At 41.3% G+C, this 19,384-nt stretch overlaps 1 protein-coding gene across 2 annotated transcripts; it reads left to right on the forward strand.

Moving 5' to 3' along the window:
* The first annotated feature begins 1,795 nt into the window (after window positions 1-1,795).
* LOC143850820 (uncharacterized) lies at window positions 1,796-19,104 on the forward strand. 2 transcript variants are annotated; one of them, XM_077360092.1, is made up of 8 exons: window positions 1,796-1,991; window positions 2,065-4,123; window positions 4,205-4,363; window positions 4,490-4,669; window positions 4,794-4,988; window positions 17,486-17,584; window positions 17,663-18,289; window positions 18,455-19,104. In XM_077360092.1, the coding sequence occupies exons 2-8, from the start codon at window positions 2,156-2,158 to the stop codon at window positions 18,806-18,808; spliced, it is 3,582 nt and encodes a 1,193-aa protein (XP_077216207.1). In that variant the 5' UTR covers window positions 1,796-1,991; window positions 2,065-2,155; the 3' UTR covers window positions 18,809-19,104. The 2 variants fall into 2 exon arrangements, with proteins under 2 accessions (XP_077216207.1, XP_077216201.1); XM_077360086.1 differs by having other exon boundaries at window positions 2,152-4,123.
* Window positions 19,105-19,384: the final 280 nt, after the last annotated feature.

The raw sequence follows: 19,384 nt of genomic DNA on the forward strand, positions 1-19,384 counted from the left end.
AAATTGGTATGCTTTTGTAATTTCAGATTTCAGTCGATTCGGTTTCGGTGTTGACCGAAATTTAAAACCATGCTCTTAACTCAATAGCAATCGTTCCTTTAGTTTTTGAATTTTCTTCATGAAAATGGCAAAACTACCCGTTGCAAGCCATGTCGTGGGTGGGGATTTGTTAGGTTACACTCTCGGTCTCCATAGCACCCGTCTTTATAATTTTAAAATAACCCAGGAAACTTGGTGAATAGATTACGGAGACATGAAGGCTCTCATTCCTTTCGGATTTTGAGTCCAATAATTAGTTTTGGATACCAAAACCATTTCTCAAAATCCACAACGGACCTCAACAATAAGGAAATCTCAAGTCTAATAATCACTATTGGACTCAAAATCGATTCCCAAATCCAATATGAACATGCCTAGAAATGACAAACTATAGTAGGTGCATAGTTTATCGTAAATGATCCCATCATTAAATATAGTATGCTTGGTCTGATATTTGTGTTTTACTTTCCATAACTCTTCCTCAGCCATGCTTGGGTAGAATTAGACAAATTCCTTTTCTTAGGAACACATACAAGATTCGTGACCAATATCAAATAGAACAAGGTGAACAAAATATTCCTCTCATCTATCTATTTATTTAGTTATTTACTTGAGCAATTATGATATGGAAGTTGAGCCAAGGCAACTTTTTGGATTTATTATTTTCTTTTTGAAAACAAAAAACGCAATTCATTAGTGTGCTGTTTAATACTCCATTTAAAACTTTTAACGTGATAAAACATGTTAAATACATTTTTGGCCAACTTTCCAACTTTACCACACTATATTTTGCAAATGACAAAATTTTAAGAGAAATGATGGAATGAAGGGTGCCCCCGGCAAAAATCAGCTTCAAGGGCGCCCCTATTGGTTAATATCTGCAAAGTGTGGCGCCGAAAAAAAGTGGATGGCGCCTAAAAAAGTGGAAACCGTATTGACTTTGCATAAATTAACCAATAAGGGCGCCCTTGTAGCTGATTTTTGCAAGGGCGCCCTTCAGTCTAACCTTAAAAAAAAGTGAAGCCTCTGACTTTATTATTCGTTCGAATATACTTGAGAGAAATGGTGTATTTAATTCTGGATATTGCTGTCGACCCGTATCACCGACGTTCTTTGGGGTGAAACGTTCTGATATCAACGATTCAACGTGCCCTTAAAAAAATACCAATAATAAATTTCCACCCCCGACAGGATAATTCACATCCCTTTAAACTCTGCCACACTTTTTCACGCTACAGGGTGCGAATTTAAAAAAAAATTGTCCAACGTGTCGTTATCTATTGTAAGTTTGTAACAAGTAACAAGTAGCTTTCGCTCACGAAACGGATTCCGCATGCGACGTTACGTCTCGCACAAGGGAGAACGTGGGACCCACAAACGATCTCATTTATGTCGGTTCTACGTGGGTCCCACACTAACCCAGATAAACCTCGTGAAAGGAGCGGGTCCTACGGAGGGAACTTGCGAAAGCCGTGGAATAAATGACAAAAAAAAAGGGTGGGGGTTTGTCTTTTGTGGTGGGATGTATTACTGGAGCCAATATAAAAACGCGCGAGTGTCCATAGCAGTTTTTCATTATATTTTACTATGATCAGATTCATTTACTAATTTTAACCATTTTACCTGGATTAGAAGGTTAAAAAAAACACGGAAAGAGGAATGAAACTACCAAAAAAAACCGTCCGAGTGAGAAATCGATTGACAGCTGTGTTGTTTTCACGCCTGTTTTCATATTCTCTCTCCTCAAACAGAAAATAGAGACAGGTTTTGAAAGGTGTTTTGTATTTTCTCGTCTATTTTCTTCTTCTATCTCTTCAAATCTTTTTCAGTTTTGTGAGAAATAGGAGAAGAGATAGATCGAGATTAGCTGATTTTTATCTCCCGATCTAATTTCTGGCTCGATTTCTGTCGGAATTTTCTTTTCTCGGGAACGATTGACGATCTCAGAACCTGTAAGTTTCTCTGATCTGGAAAGATCTTGTTTGTTTTTTTATTTTTTTATTTATTTTTGTTCTATTTTGCAAGATCTTGAACCGTTAGATCGTGCGATCGGGGAGAAAACGAATTTCCTCTTATTTTTCGGCTATTTTCTTTTGATTTGATCCGTTTCAGTCCAATGACGGTTGAGAAGAGCGATTGTAATGGAGTTCCTGAGTGTTCTAAGGTCGAATTTGAGGGAAACAGCGGTTCGAATTTGAGTCCTTGCGAAGATCTTGAGAATGCAGGTGATTGCAATGTTGTTGAGTGCGAAAACGTAGAGGAGATCGAGGGAGAGGCAAAAGATGATACTGATGGTTCTTACGAGTTTGTTAATGGAGAATCGGATGATGCTGGAGAAAGAGATCTTGATGCTGTGTGTGTTATAGATCCGGTGGAAGCTGTTAAAACGGAGTGTGATGTGGAGGGAAATGTTGTGTTCGATCCGAATGTTATTTCTCAGAGTGAGGAGAAAGAGGTGGAAAGTGATGAATTGAGTGAGAAAAAGGGAGATGATGGCGAAATTTGTGTAGGAAACAGTTGTAGTGTTAATGAGAGTGATTTGTTATGTTCAAACCCTGAGATTCATGAACAAGAAAACCCTAATATAGATGGAATGAAGGTGAATGATGTGGTTGGTGACCAAAAAGAATTGGATTTAGCTGTGCAGCCTGAAGAAAATCAGGAATGCGAAACTGTGGCTTTGGAGGGTGTTAAATCCGATTTGAATCTGATTGAGAATGGAAAGGAGGATGTTGGATCTGAATTGGATCAGCTTGAGAATGGGAAAGAGACGGAGACATCGAACGTGTTTGATGAGATTACAGTGGAGGGATCTGCAAGCCCAGATCTGGAGTTGGAACCTGCTAATTCCGCGATGGAGGATACAGAGTTAGAAGTTGAAGTTAGACATGAGCCTATTGAGAGCAGGGAACTAGAAAGTGAAGAAATAAATTGCTCTCTTGAGAGCAAAAAGTTAGAAACTGAAGTTAAAACCACCTCTGTTGAAATTGGCGAATTAGAGGATGAAGCTAGAAATGACTCTGTTAATGGTGGTGAAACAGAAAGTAAATTGGTTGAAAACTGTGAGTCAGAAATAGAAGGTAGAAATGATCCTGTTGGAAGCAAACAAATAATGCCTAGTTGTCCTGTTGAAGATATCAAGCCAGAAATAGAGGTTATCAATGACTCTGTCGATACTGGGGAAAGCATGCCAACTTGCCCCGTTGAAGATATGCAACCTGAAACTGAAGTTGCAAATGGTTCTGCTGAAAATGGGGATGCGGCACCTATTTGTTCTGATGTTCTTATGGAATTAGAACCCACAGATATAAATGGTTCTGATGAAACTGGTCAACGCTTGCCTATTTGTCCCGATACTAATATGATATTTAAAGATGAAGTTAGAAGTGATTATATAGAAAGTGGTGAAAGCTTGACTACTGGAGTCAATGATGGCCCTGCTGAAGGTGGCGAAAGTATGTCAACTTGCAATGTTGAGGATTTGAAATCAGAAACCAAAGTTAGCAATGGCTCCATCAAAATCAGCGCAGACCCTGTTAGTGACACGGAATCGAAATCTGAAGTTGGAACTGACACGGTTGAAGTTGTCGAAAGTATGCCTACCTGTCCCATTGTTGATGCCGAGTTAGAAGCTGGAGCTATAATAAATGACTTAGTTGAAATTGCCAAGGTCACGGGTACGGGTCATGTTGATGTTGCAGAATTAGATCCTGTGGTTGAAAATTGCTGTGTTGGAAGCGAAAGCACACCAGATTCTGTTGCCAATGTGGTTGATCTTGAATGTGAAGATCAGCCTACATACATGGATGACGTCAACAAAAATCTGCATGAGGACGTTGCAAGTGTCAAAGGGGTTTCCTCAGATGGGATCCTGCCATCTTCCGAAAAGGATTCTAGTGCTGCTGCTGCTGTGGATGCACAGAATGCAGATGCAGAGATGGGCAAACGCCTGCCTAATTTTCTGATTAGAATCCCGAGATATAGTGACGATAAAATTAGAGAACAGATCAAACTTGCTCAGTTACAAGTTGATGAAAAGACTCAAAGTAGGGACTCTATAAGAGTGGCAGTGCAACTGAAAAAGGTAAATGCTCTTTGCAGAATGTAAAAATGCGCTTTCAACAATATGTTCTTTTTTTAATTTTGTTTTTGTTTTTGTTTTTAGGCCACTTGTAATGAATATCGGGAGAAATTAGAAGCCGCAAAGTTGGAAGAAAGAGCTGCACGAGATGCATTTAATGTCAAACGTCAGGAAATAGATTCTGTCCAGGCATTGATAAACAAGATGAAGAATGCCACTTCCATTGAAGAGATAGATGAAAGAGTGAGAACCTGTACATGTGCTTTATAGTAATACAGACAGGGATTTTATCTTCTCCTTTGATTTGTTTTCCGTTCTATATGTTGTCAAACTATATCCACTGTTGTTGACTTTATAGCTTGGTAACAGATACAGAACATGGAACATAAGATAGGGCATGAAACCATGCCTTTGAAAGAAGAAAAACAATTAATACGTGAGATCAAGCAACTGAAGCATGCCCGCGAGCAGCTCTGTGCTAATATGGGTACACAGACGGAAATTCAGGAGGCATTTGACCAAAGAGACAGCATTGAAGAGCGTTTTAAGGTATTGCTACTTATACCTACTGTCATCATCTGATGGTTTATTACAGTTTGAGATGCTAATGTGATATTTTATCCGATAGTTTAGTATGGTTCTGAGATGCTGATGTGGCATTTGATATCCACAGCTTTTGAAGAAGGAAATGGACTCCCTCAGAAATGAGGTTTTGCGAACCGAAAGTATTACTAAAGCTGCTAAGAAGAAATACTACGAGGAATTAGACATTGTAAGAGAATTGCAAGCTCAGTATAACTCTGCAGATGACTGTCGTCAGGAAGCGTATGCACAGTTACAGAGTCTCAAGAAACAATTGTATGAGAAGGTATGTTCTATTATTCTATTCTGTACATTCTTAAAGTTTATCTGGTTTTATCTGAAATTGATATTTGTAAGCTTGCTTTAAGTTACGCGTCATCATTATTGCTTCCCTGGATATCCCTAATGAATAATGTGAATTCCTTGATCTTGTGCTTTTATTTGTTAGATCTGTGCTATCATAATTTTGTTCATTGCAAATTTTTTGGAATAATTTGGTTGTAACTTCAAGAAAAAACTAGAGTTTTACCATTCTTCATGAATTGTGTGTTTGGGATCTAGAAATGGGTGCCATTACTTTTGTGACAGTTTTGCCTTTTGTGTTGAGGATCTGAAAAGTTGCATTGCATTACAAATTGCAATCGCTAATAGCTGTTACCCCGATTTGTTTGTAACCATCACCACGATTTTGTCATTTTCTGCATAATAATCCAAAATGACAAGAACACTCATGATCATTAGTATCCCTTAACCACTTATTATTTCCCTCTCTTTGAACCTTAATCGCCACTGTCCCTATCATCTCTTTCATCCCCCATACATAAAATCGTCAAAGAACCTCATCGATGACAGCTTTCACATTTGCTCGGACCAATCACATGAAACAACAGAGCTTTGGGCACCAACATTGTAGAATTCGAGCCTGAGGGTAGAAGGGTAACCGGGAAATATAATGACATGGTGTTGTCATGGAGGAAGACGTGGGATTAATGGAATTTATAATCCTCTCTTAATCTCCTCTTTCTATTTAAACATTGAAATGTCATATGAATCCCCTGCTTGTGAATTAGTGTACCGCTGTCTCATGGATTTCACATATCCGAATAATATACCTCCGCTATGAACATTAATTATTTCATGGCTAAGGCATCTACATTTCTCTTAAAAGCTCATCATCAATGAACCACCAGCTCAACCTCCCTTAGATTTACAGTTTGGCCCTTTTGGTGAAAATTGCTATGCAGGTTTGGAGAGGAGCCCTTATCGAGGAAGTCTATTATTGGGAAATATGTGGAGGAGGGATGGGTGGTGGGAGTGTAGGATCTATGTGAGAAGTACCCGATCGGGAGCATGGAGGTGGGTGTGTCATGTTAGGAATGAGTTTTTGCCTGGGGTTAGGTTCATGTTATGGATTGACCTGTGGTTGGGAGATTGTGTGTTGTGCCATGTTTTTTCCAATCTTCTTGGTTGAATCAGAATTATGGATCATGAAGTCATGTCTCAAAATGTTTTGTTCGGGTGGGGGGAAGGGTAGTTTTTAGAGTCTGAGTCCAATATTTTTTTCCTTTGGCTTCTACAGTTCTACGTATTTAAGAGGATGCCTTTTCTTCTCTACAAGATGAAGACAGCCGTGTTTTGGCATCTCTAAGTCCCTAGTGTTTTTTTTTTGGCGCAATCTTTGTTCTCTTTCCTTATGAGAGTGGGAGAGAATGATGGCCTCTTGATGGGGGACCATGGATTAACATCACCTCTTACGGAGGATGCGGGCCCTTGTTACACGAATTCCAATGCTTTAAGATTCCTTGTGACACTTCTAGATATCTTTTTTCTATTTTTTACTACCACAACTTTACAATTACCACATGTTTTCCATTTTATCCATCCTAAGAGTGAGTTTTTATATAGAAATAAACTATCATATTTACTTGACCTATTTAAATTTTCAATATAAATTTGAGAATTGATTAAAATAATTTGGCGAATTCTCGAATCTTTCTTTTTGAGGTTTGCCAAATCCGACACTTGATATCATGTTGGATACACTCGTATCCGTACTGATGAAATATTGATGTGGGGCGCATTCCATTCCCTATAGAATCCAATGCTTCTTTTGCGCTGCCCTCATATCAAGATCAACACTTTGGATGTGTTAAAAGTTTTGAGTCTCGTGGATGACTATGTGTTGTGCAAACAGAACAATGAGTCAGCTAATCATATTTTTGTGCATCTTGACTTGTTTGGTGAGTTTGGAAATTGGTTGTAAGATGGTTTGGGGTTCAATGGACTTTCCCCTTTTCTTTGAAGGACCCTTTTTAGAGTCGGTAGAGGCCTCATCTTACAGACAGGGGTTCATCTCTTTGGTCGTGTTTCCTTGCACAGTTGTTTGGGATCTATCGAAAGAGAGAGACAACGGGCACTGCAAACTTGATCTTGATATACTCTTTTCCTCTGTCCAATCTGATGGTCTTGATCTTCAGGTATAGACAATTCTGCACCAGAGCTTGAATCAAGAACAACATGAGACAAAGGCTCGAGAGACGGCAATCAAGCCTGTAATCAAGTGGGGCCCACAGGGACCACCCACTTCATTTAAGAAATGTTGAGAGAGCTTGGATCAAGAACAACATGAGACAAAGGCTTGAGATATGGCAATCAAGCCTGTAATCATGTGGTGCCCACAGGGACCACCCACTTTATTTTAAGAAATGTCGAGAGGAGTTAAGGTGCACCATGAATTTTGGCAAGACAAGGCTACGATTTGTTTGTCTTCAGTCAAACAATCTTCCATTACTTGTTGCCTTTCAGTAGTAAGTCGATTCCACTTGGGCCTGCATTAGAGCAGTTACATATATATATATATATATATATATGGTAAAAGTGTAGTTATATTATTTCAGTTAGTTTTAATTATTCAAGTGGAGAAGTTGCTGGAGATAAGTCATGCAGTCAAAGTAGGAGAGTTGTTATTGTTTATTTTGTTTAGGACTGTTGCTAGGATGTTTTTTTTTTTTTTTGAATGGCAGATAAAGTTTTATTTGATATATTTTTTTTGAGTGGTAAAGATCTTTGTTTGATCTTTAAGTAGTCACCTTATCATCGAAGGAGATTCAACAAATGTGCTAGAATGGGCAAGAAAAAATCGAAGATGATGTGGAGATTAGCTAATATCACGATCACGACGAAAATTCTTGATATTTGTATGAAGCTCAATATGTATTTTTTGAATGGTATGAAGATTAAAATTCCCCCTCACTTATGTATTTATATGAAGAAGGGAAAATATACAAAGACATGAATGCCCTTAGGCAACATAAACACACAATACACTTCTAACACTCCACCTCAAGGTGGAATGTAAATATTGAGCATTCCAAGCTTGTTACAAATATCACTGAGTCTAGCCTTGCTGAGGGGCTTAGTGGCAGCATCAACAAGTTGCCGACTGAGTGAAATTAGTGTATATCACTCTCTGCTGGATCCTGTGGCGTATGAAATGGCAGTCCACCTCTACGTGCTTCGTACGCTCATGAAAGACTAGATTGGTAGCTATGTGAATCGTTGCCTTGTTGTCACGGTATAACTGAGCTGGTGATGATGATGGAAATCCAATATCAAACAAAAGTGAACGTAGCCAGATAAGCTCACTGCTAGTATGTGACATGGCTCGATATTCAGCTTCAACACTAGACTTGGCTACATCATTTTGCTTCTTGCTTCGTCAGGACACTAAGTTACCTCCCACAAAGGTACAATTGCCAGTCGTGGAGTGTCTATCTGCTGGAGAGCCTGCCCAGTTAGGATCACAGTATCCCTCTATCCTAAGATGGCATGTCCTTTGAAAGTAGCCCTTTCACTGGGGCGCTTTTCAAATATCGAAGAATCTAACTTACAGCTGCCAGTGGGTTGTACGAGGAACACTCATGAATTGGCTAACAATCCCCACTGCATAAGAAATATCTGGACGGTAACTGTAAGGTATATGAGCTTCCCAAGAAGCCTTCGGTATCTACCAGAGACTTTTAGCAAGTCACCCTCTTCTGGGTGGAGCTTTGTATTTGGGTCCATGGGAGTAGTGGCTGGTTTCATACCCAGTGACCTCGTCTCATCTAAAAGATCCAACACATACTTCCTCTGTGAGAGGGAGAGGCTAGTACCTGAGTAAGCTACCTCAATCCCCAAAAAGTATTTAAGGCGACCAAGGTCTTTTCTGGATAATTCTTTCTGCAGAAAAATCTTCAACTGTTGAATGCCAACTATGTCACTCCCTGTGATAATAATGTCATCCACATACACTATAAGGAGGACATGACCAACATCTGACTGATGACTTAAAATTGAAGGGGAATGATATTTCCTCCCCCTTTGACGGATAAAATCCTCCCCCCCCCCCTCCTTAACGATTTTCGTGAGAATGTTCACTACTTGAGGATAAATTCACCCCCTTTTAACTTTTTTCCTCACCTTTGAAAGATAACATATAATGTTAAAGGGAAGGGGGGGGGGTTTTATTCGTCAAAGGGGGGAAAATATCGTTCCCCAAAATTTAATGATCAACTCACACTGTCTCATGCCATATCTCATGAGAGCCTCACCGAACTTTCCAAACCAGACTTGAGGGGATTGTTTGAGATCATACAATGATTTGCAAAGCCTACATACTGAGGAGGACATCTCCCCCTGAGCAACATAACCAGGAGGTTTCTCCATGTACACCTTCCTTAGCCAAATCTCCATGGAGGAAGGCATTTTTGACGTCTAACTGATACAACGGCCAGCCATGGTTGACTGCAAGAGAATTAAGAACAAAGAACACGTACTGAGGAAATCTTGGCAACATGAGAGAAGGTTTCAGCATGGTCAATCCCGTAGGTCTAAGTGTACCCTTTGGCAACCAAGCACGCATTAAGGCGCTTAACCGTCCCATCTGGAAAATATTTGATGGCATAGATCCATCTACAGCCAACATGATGAGCATCAGGAGGAGGAATGACTATATCCCAAGTATGATTGGCCTGAAGAGCGGCCATCTTACTGTCCATAGCAGCACGCCACCTTGGGTGAGCTAGAGCCTCCTGCACAGACATGTAAAGAAATAGAAGACAAATAGGTGACAAAACTACGAAACGACGCTGTAAGATGATCATAAGAAACATAAGAGGAAATAGGATGAGCAGTAGAGTGTGAACAAGTGCGTGAGGCTATAGGAGCATCTATATGTGCCTTAGAAGAAGGAGAAGAAGGTACCTGAGAGGTAGAATCCGGTATCTATGGCAGAAGAGAAGACGCCTCGAGAGGAGGTGGAGTAGGATCTGCACGTCGACGCCGCTTATAGACCCTCGTAGTGGAAAGTGGAGGAGGAATCGACGAAACCTGTGAAGGAGGGGGATTCAATACAGGTGGAGGTACAAATACCTCTAAAGGGGGAAGAGATGGTGGAACCGGATCGGGAAGAACCGGAAGAGGAAGAGGTAGACGGGAGGTAGAGATAGCTAGCCCATGCTCAGTAGGAGGAGAAAAGAAGGAAAGAGACTAAAAAAAGGTAACATCTGCAGAGACAAAGAGTCGACGAAGTCTAGGGCTGTAACACTTGTAACCCTTCTTCTGGGTTCGAGAGTAGCCCAGAAAAACACAACTCGCAGCCCTGGGGTCTAACTTATCCAAACCCCCGGGACCAGGTTGTGAACAAAGCAGACACAACCAAATACTCGTGGAGTAAGGGGAAAGAGGTCCCCTGGGGATGTAAAATAGAGAAGGGAGAATGGCCATCTAAGACTGAAGATGGTAGACGGTTGGCTAAGAAAAAAGCAGTAAGAATAGCATCACTTTAATACAATTTGGGAACATGCATATGAAAGAGCATCGTGCGAGCCATATCTAGTAAATACCGCAACTTCTTATGTTGGGAGGTGTAGGCACATGAGGACTGATGAAGGATGCCATGAGAGGCTAAGAAATCTTGAAAAACATGAGAGGTGTACTCCTGAGCATTATCGGTGCGTAAACATTAGAGAGGAAAGGAGTATTGAGTTATAATTTTAGCACAGAAAGTGCGAAAAGCAGTAAAGACTTCAGATCAATCTTTAAATAAAAATAACCATGTCATTTGAGAAAAAGCCTTCCACAAAAAGCAATAAAGTCGCTATATCCAACAAGCGACGTGGTCCTCGAGGGACCCCATATATCCGAATGAACTAACTCAAAAGGTCTCGAGACCCGACTAACAACCCGAGGGGGGAAGGACACACGATAGTATTTCCCGAGTTCACATGACTCACACTGAAAATACTGAAGTGGAGATGAGACAACAGAAGTCTCCTAGAGTTGCTGGAGAGAAGGATGACCAAGGCGACAATGCCACTGTTAGGCGTCGATCGAACTATGCAAAATGGTGGGTGGCTGTGTGCACTGAAGATGATAGAAACTGTCCGCGTCACATCCCGAGCAATCGTCCTCCCAGTCGAGAGATCTTGGAACAGACAGTAAGAAAGAAAAATTGAGACGGAGCAATTAAGGGCTTTGGTAATCCGACTAACAGAAAGCAAATTAAAAGGAGACTTTGGAACACAAAGAACAGAGGATAAAGTAAAGTCCTTATTGGGGGGGGGGGGAGGGTAAGAGTACCAACACCAGAGATGAGAGCCATGGTCCCATCAACAAGAGTAATTGACTGTGATAGAGAGTAAAAAGGACGAAAGGAACTAAGTGATGAAGAGTTACCAGTCAGATAGTTGAGCGCCCCAGAATCAGTAATCCAGGCACTGAACCGAGTAAGAAGAGTAGCAGATGAGCAACTTGGATGCTCAAAACTAGCAGTGGGTGGGCGGCTGCTAAGACGAAGGTGCTGGAGCTCCTCATAGTTTGCCTTGGAGATGGTGGGAGTATCAGTCAGGGTGGTAGATGGGACACTGACAAGGATGGAGGGAGACAACGTCGCATCGATAGGATCAACAACAGTAAGGTGTGTTGAGCGGGAGAGACGAAGGTCGGGATGAAGTTTATAACAAATATCAACATGATGGTCCTCCCGTTGACAATGATTACAGTAAGAGTGGCCTCGTCCACCAGAATCTCTACCACCACCAAAATCTCGGCCACTTCCACCATGGCCGTTGCGTCCTCTACCACAGCCAACCTGGCTGCCACCACGGCTAGAGCGGAAACCTCCATCATACGCAACAAGTGCAGATCCCTCGATAGGAAGAGTAGTGGAAGAGCCACCTGATGCGCACTATTGGGCTCGTGAATAAATCTTAGTAAGAGAGGGAAGAGAACATGATCCAATCAACTGCTGTCGAAAAGGCAAAAAATCCAACCCAAGGAGTGGAGGTAATGAATAGCCCGAAGTTGGTCCCGCTGACGAGCGAGGACCGTGAGATCAAAGGTGAGAGGCATAAAGGCGTCGGCTGCTAGCAAAGAGAGTCAAAGCGGCCGTAGTGGGTGCACAAAGAGTCATCCCCACGCTCAAGTCGAATCCACTCTGAATAGGTAGCAAACATACGGGTGAGGTTATCAACCCCAGAGTAAAGAAGAGCAATATGCTTCCAAATAGCCTTGGTAGATGTCAGGCTCATCATTGGTCGTGCCACAGAAGAAACCATGCTCTGCCTTAGGAGGATGCAAATCATGTAATTTACTTGTCACCATTTGTCATAGGATAGATCTGAAGAGGAAGGAGGATCATGCTCAATAAGGGGCACTCTCGACCCTTGGCAAGAAGATATGTCTTAACGGCGTGGCGCCAGCCGAGATAATTAGAGCCATCTAATTTCTCAGAGGTCATCTAAGAAAAAGACTGCTCCAGAGAGGGAGAATAAGTGGAAGGAGTGTAGCTAGATGAAGGAGCCTAACAGGAGGATCCGTAAGGACATGAGGATCCATGATAACAGAAATAAAGAGAGAGAGACGCGCAACCACAATGGCAAACACAAAGAGAATAAGATAGAAGACTAGAAGTTATGAACTGAACGCCAGTGAGGAACCGCAACTCCGAGGAAGAAGAAGGGTATGAAGAGTCATAGAAATGAAGGCCAACCAGAGGCCAAAAGGCTAGAGCGCTGAACGCCAAGAAGAAAGAACCCGGAGCCGCGGGAAGAGGTAAATGAGTGTCAATGATGATTTAAATCATAAGGGAGCTGAGGAAAAAGGAAGAAGATGAAGAAAAAGAGGTCTAGGGAATAGAGGAGATCAAAGGAGAAGTTAAGACAAGTCGCCGGAGAGAGAAAAGAGGGTTAGAGGAGAGGTATAGAGTCGAGGGTGGGGGGGTTGTTACGGGAAGGAGAACAGGGGTCGGGCGAGGGTCTGGGGGCATCCGAGGAAGGGATACGGGGTCGGGGAGGGGTTTATGGGGTTTTCCTGCGAGGATGCAGGAGTTGGGGAGAGGGATGGGGGTTTGCCGAGAGGGAGGCAAGGGTTTTCCGAGAGAGAGGAGAGGGTTTGGGGTTTTCCGGCAAGAATACGAAGGTTGGAGAGGGGTGTTTGAGTTTTCCGAGAGGGAGGCGAAAGGTTTGGGTTTGCCAAGAGGGGTTTTGGGGTGTCCGAGAGGGAGGCAAGGGTTTGGGTGTTCTGGGAAGGGCCGCGGGAAGTGGGAAAGGGTAGTGCGGGAGGAGGTGAGGACGGGGGGAGACTAGGGCAGCGGTTAGTTGGAGGAGAAGGGAGAAGAAGATAGAGAGGAAGGAAGGTGGGGAGAGGAAGGAAGGTGGGGCTTCCAACAATGGTCCCTAAGACTCCGATACCATGTTGAGAAGAGTAGAGAGTCTGACGTGATATTTTGGGCTAAGGTAATTGGGGAGGAGCCTCTCCAATTGTGGGTTAAGGTAATTGAGAGTAAATATGGAGTCGATCCAGGTCACTGGAAATCAAGGGATTTATTCAGAAAACTAGGGATGACAATCTGGCGTGATATTTTGTGCTTGAAACACCGAAATAACCAGGGTATTCGGTTCAGAGTTTATTCTGGAGACATAATTAGTTTTTGGAATGATATTTGGTGCTTTTACTCTACCTTTAAGAATATGTTTCCATGTTTGTTTGTAGTAGCTTCTCAGAAGGACGCTATGGTTAGAGATTGCTTTGAAAGGAGGAAGACCGGGTTATTTGGAGGCCTTCTTTTAGAAGAAACTTTTTTGATAGAGAGCTTCCTATTGTCTAGATCTTTTGAGATGCTTGAAGAATGTTATATCAGCCATGTAGGGGAGGACAAGTGGGTGTGGATCTGGGATTCTTCTGGGGTATTTTCTGTCAAATCTTTTTACAGCTCGTTGCTACCTAGCCCCTTGTCTCCAATCGAAGCAATATTGTGGAAAATCCAAGTGACGCCTTCGGTGTGCACCTTTAGTTGGGCAGCAGTTAAAGGTTGGATTCAGATGATAGACTTTCTCAGGCAACGAGAGATGTTGATAGTTGATCATTCCGCACTATGTATAGCTGCATGGGAATCAGTAGATCACATATCCATCCATTGTAGAGTAACCAGGGAAGTATGGAGCAATATTCTCCAAAGGTTTGGGATTTCCCGGGTGTTCCCTTCCTCTGTTAAAGAGGTGATAGCAGGGTGGTCGTTGGTGTCTTGGAGGCGGAAATGGAAGATTTTATGGGATGTGTGTCTTCTTGCCATGATGTGGGTCCTGTGGAGAGAAAGGAATGCCAGGTGTTCGATGGAGTTTCTAGGTCATCATCTTTCCTCTTTATTAAAGTTATAGCTTTGACCATTGCTAGGATAAAATGCCTCATCATCTTTCCTTGTTTTCGCTTTGTCTCTTCCTTTGACCTTTGGGAGGGTTGGAAGGAGATTTGTTTCAGTGTTGAGAGGCTGGATCTGATTGTTCAGGAATGGAAGCCTCTAGCTGAGAGTATGTTGAAATTGAATTTCGATGGTTCTAGTATGGTAACCCAGGTCTACCAGGTATAGGAGGTGTTCTTAGAAATTCAGAGAGGGGGGCGGGGGTTGTGGGCGTTTTCAGGGCCCATTGGGATTGCGGATGCTAGTGAAGTGGAGGTTCGAGCTAAGCACCAGAGGATAAAAAGCTTGGCAAGGGAGGACTTAAATAGGGTTTTGGTAGAGTGTGATTCTAGTAATACTATTCGGTGGCTTAGTGGTTCTCTTGTTCCCCCTTGGAGATTCACATCCTTATTTGACGAGATTCAGTATAAAATAGAAGGCTCGTTGATCATTTTCTTGCATGTTCGAACATCAGCTAATAGCATTGCAGATCGTTTGGCTAGGGAATGAGTAGACAAGCAAGGCTTGGTGCTGTTTGATTTCTTGCCCATGTGATTTCTTTTTCTCTTTGTATTTTCAGTTATTTTCTCTGTTCATATTTATGTCTCTTGTACTTTTGGTGACTCGCTTGGTCATCTTTTTGGAATGAAATTTGCCACCATTCAAAAAGAAAAAAAGAGTACGGATGAGAGAAAGAGTGAGTAAGAAATAGCTCCCCCTCACTTATGTATTTATATGAAGAAGGAAAAAGATACAAAGACAGGAATGCCCTTAGGCAACATACACACAATACACTTCTAACAAGAAATTAGGATCATTGGGTTTAGGGCATCTTTTTTAATTGTTAACAGTTACTTTACTGCAAGATTTCAGCATAAATTACAGTTTACAACAGTAAACAACTAGAAAAGAACTCAAGGGTACAAGCTGTACCAAATACACTCACTAAAAACCTATTACACTCACATAATATCCCCGATACCCGACTCTTAGCGCTTCAACCCATCAAAATATATGCCACAGATTTGTCGATGACTAAATCTTCCCCGTATCTACCAAATGCTACCTGAAACATGGTTCATTCTGGTATGCAGTACGGGAACGGGTACGGGGGTAAGCTGGTTAGCCTCGTATGAGGTACAATAGTAGTATACCATACATATTTACTGAAAACGAAAGCTCCAATTCCAAACCAAATTATATAACATTTGAAGATCTCAAAATAGTAACACTAAATCAAGTATCTGCATATATTGCATACTCAATCCTAAAAGGAAATTAAAAAAAAAAGAGAGAGAAAAAAGAAGCGGTTAGACAATCCATAAGGTAGTTAGATTCTAAGGAAGATGGATCATAGGTTTCTGGAGGAAGCAAGTTAGCGGAAAATACGTTGAAGATCTCTACTATGTTTCAGTATTTATGGCCATCTTAGGCTTAAAGCTTAAATGGAAATTGTGGAGCATTTGTTTGGAAGTTGATTCCCCAAGGTTTGAGAGACTTTAGGGTCATTCGCTAAGGGTGTAATCCTTCCCTGGAAATTGAGCTTGCCCTCAGAGGGTTGGAAAGATAGTTCTCACAGGTGTATCTGGATCGGGGAAAGGTTTTTGGGAGAATGGTAGTAACATTTGCGATCATCAAGGATCAAGGTTCCACCAATAGATAGCAAAAGTATCTACCTATTGTTTGTATTCATATGGGCTACAATCCGACCAATCTTGGCTTGAGAGACTATGTCTTTCGCTTAGAATGGATTTTTGTCTGAATATTGTTGCTTTTCTACTCTATGTGCTGAAGGTGTGGTCATGATAGACATGTTGAATTTTGGTGTTTGTTTAGTAACGGTGTTAATAGGATTAATTGGAGGTTAGTTGTAAAATGACTGCTGGAAGAGCTTGGTACAGAAAAGCGTCTTTGGGGCCTCAAGTAAATATTTCGTCACTGACATGATGAAGGAAGACTTGTCCTAGTTTTATTTTTGCTTTTCTTGTAACTTCCTGGTCAGGTATGCCTGGACCAGGCTTTTGATATTTTGTAATACAGGATGGTACTCCTGGTCCCCAATGTAATTTCAATATCAATGAAAATATGTCAACTTTAAAAAAAAAAATTCTAAAAGAAAATAAATAGAAAACAACTACCCAATTCTGAAAAATATAAAACATAATAAATGATCAAACTAATAAGCTAGTGGGCGGCTGTCTTTATGGTCAGCAAAGAGGTGTCACTTGTGTGGCCCCTCTCATTGTTCATGCTAACACCAATGCCTTGAGCCTTAGTTCTTACTCCTAGGCTGAGTCTGGTTAGGTGTCGGTGATGAATCCATGCGGTGATGATTATTAATTCTTTTATGTGCTGATGGTGTGGTTATGACTATATTGCTCAGTTGTATACATACATACATTTATACATACGAGTAAGAGGCCCGTGCGTTGGTGCAACGGTAAGGTTGCTCCATTGTGACCTGGTAGTCACGGGTTCGAGTCACGGAAACAGCCTCTCTGCAAAGCAGGGGTAAGGCTGCGTACATCTAGCCTTCCCCAAACCGTGCAATGGCGGAAGCCTCGTGCACTGGGCTGCCCTTTTTTAGTAAGAGGCCTGTGCGATGCACGGAAGTGGTTCTATATGTTGGGGGATATACATATTTGTGTGTATATGTATGTATGATGTATAAATTTTTACTGTAGGTTTGATGCGTACTTCATTTTTGTTTTTTGGGATGGGTACTGTTGAGGTACGCTGTTAGAATTGTTCATTCAATAGGTCCCTGACTTTATTGTATAAAAACATTGCGACTAGCAGTTTTTTGTGACCAATACCTAGACTAACATCACCACAGGTTTGTATTTGCTATCCAATGGTTAATTGAATTACCGAGAGCCTGTTGTTTCTTTAGATTTTTTAGCAATAAACTGCATTTAGTTGCGAACTCACTGTTGATAGTAACTTTTTTTTTTCTCTCCTATGATGAATATTGAATCTCACGATGAAATAAAACAGGCCCTTTAACCACTTAAGCATTTGTTATTTTTTCTAAAAAAAGACTACTTAAGCATTTGTACTTGCAGAATAAATATTTTCGAATGTACAAGGAAGATGAGAAGGCAGCTGCGTCTTATGCATCAGCGGGAGATAAAGATTCTCTACAATCTCTATGCAGTAATCAGGTAAAAACCATTCTATTTCTTTCCTTTACATGATCAATCTGATATTGTTGACCCATTACTTATACACATCTGGTTTAGGTGGAGAAAATTATGGAACTATGGAACAAAAATGATGAATTTCGGAATGAGTATATTAAACACAACGTGTTTAGCACGGTTAGGAGACTGAAGACATTAGATGGAAGGTCACTGGGACCCGATGAGGAGCCACCTATGCTACGTAACCCTGCCATGGAGAAAATTGATAGTGCTCGTTTGACTTCAGCCAAGATAAATGCTGCATTGTCTTCATCTTCGGACACAATGAAAGAAAAAAGTATCGCTGAACCACCTCAGAAGGTTGATTTAAAGCCGACTGTTGATACGGCACAGAAAAATCCATCGGCTAAATCTAAAAAGACTCCCAAGCCTTCTGGAGAAACTGGCTCAGCAACAGTTTCGAGTAGGGTAGAGACGGAAGAGGAGATAGAAAAAGAGACTAAGCGAAGAGAGGAGGAAGAGGAGTTGGTAAGGAAGGAAAAGGAGTTGGCAAGGAAGGAAGAGGAGTTGAGAAAGCAAGAAGCCGAAATCAAGTTGAAAGAACAGCGGAGGTTGGAGGAGAAGTCCAAAGCCAAGGAGGCTGAGGAGAGGAAGAGACGCAATGCAGAGAAGGCCAAAACCAGGGCCGAGTTAAGAGCACAGAGGGAAGCTGAGCTCAAAGAAAAGGTAACACCACTCAGCTTTTACTGCATAAAGACTAACAATAGAAATACTCATGGAATTACACCATTGACTTATTAAGAAAAATTCACTTAATACTTGGGAATCCTGTCATATATTTATTTTCTGTGTTTGCTTGGTCAATCAAGTTGTGATATGAAATTTGTTCAGGAAAGGGAGAAGAGGGCAAGGAAGAAGGAGAAGAAGACAATGGCAACTGATATAACCAATGGTGAGAATGATACAGAATCTGCTCCAGTCTCAGACAACAAAACTTCTGAAACTGTTCGGGAAACCGAAGTCAAAGAGAGGCCATCGATAAAAATGGGTAAGACTGTGAAATCAGTGGCAGTGGCAAAACAGACTAAGACAAAGACTCTCCCATTGTCTCTTCGCAACAGGGGCAAGAGGAAGATGCAACCATGGATGTGGGCCCTTCTTATCACTGTGCTCGTTCTCGCCTTGTTTTTGGTAAGTAATGGTGCCTTTTCTTTAACACCAGTGTTACCAAAATTTGGCTTTTAAGCATATGCTCAGTGCTATAGAGAGATTGGATGGGGTGTGATTTTAGATAGATGCCAGCCTTTCTTTTATGCAACTAGGCGGACTTCCTTTTCTTTTCATTTGGGTCGGTTTTTTTTTCTATATATTTATTTTTCACACATAGATCGGGGTTTAATGGTTTCTGTTTTTCTTTCTTTACTTTCATTTGGGGGCTTGCATAGATCAGTTTCTATACCTTGCTTTGGATTAAAAAAACTAATCTCATATAGTTCTTTAATTCGAAATTATAATAAGATGATTTCACAGTGTTTGGATAAGCTCTCTCTCCCTCTCCCTCTCTCATACTTCTGTTTTATTTTTATTTTTATGGAGCATGTCAATGATATTATTTGTAGCGCATTGTGTTCTTTATAAGTAAATTTGCTGATATGGGGTTTGCTAGGCAATTTTGCGCTCAGCCATTTCGCAACTCGTTGTTGTGGGAGAGAACAGCCACATAAGCTCATTTTTTAGCAGATTTTGTCTTATTAATTTAATTCATCTGAGGCGGGAACGGCTTTCCGTGACTTTTTCTTTGGAATAAAATCATTTTTAGGA

Source organism: Tasmannia lanceolata, unplaced genomic scaffold (genome assembly GCF_043159265.1).
Source record: "Tasmannia lanceolata isolate RefF3 unplaced genomic scaffold, GAP_Taslan_0.1 ptg000003l, whole genome shotgun sequence".
NCBI classification, from domain to species: domain Eukaryota; kingdom Viridiplantae; phylum Streptophyta; class Magnoliopsida; order Canellales; family Winteraceae; genus Tasmannia; species Tasmannia lanceolata.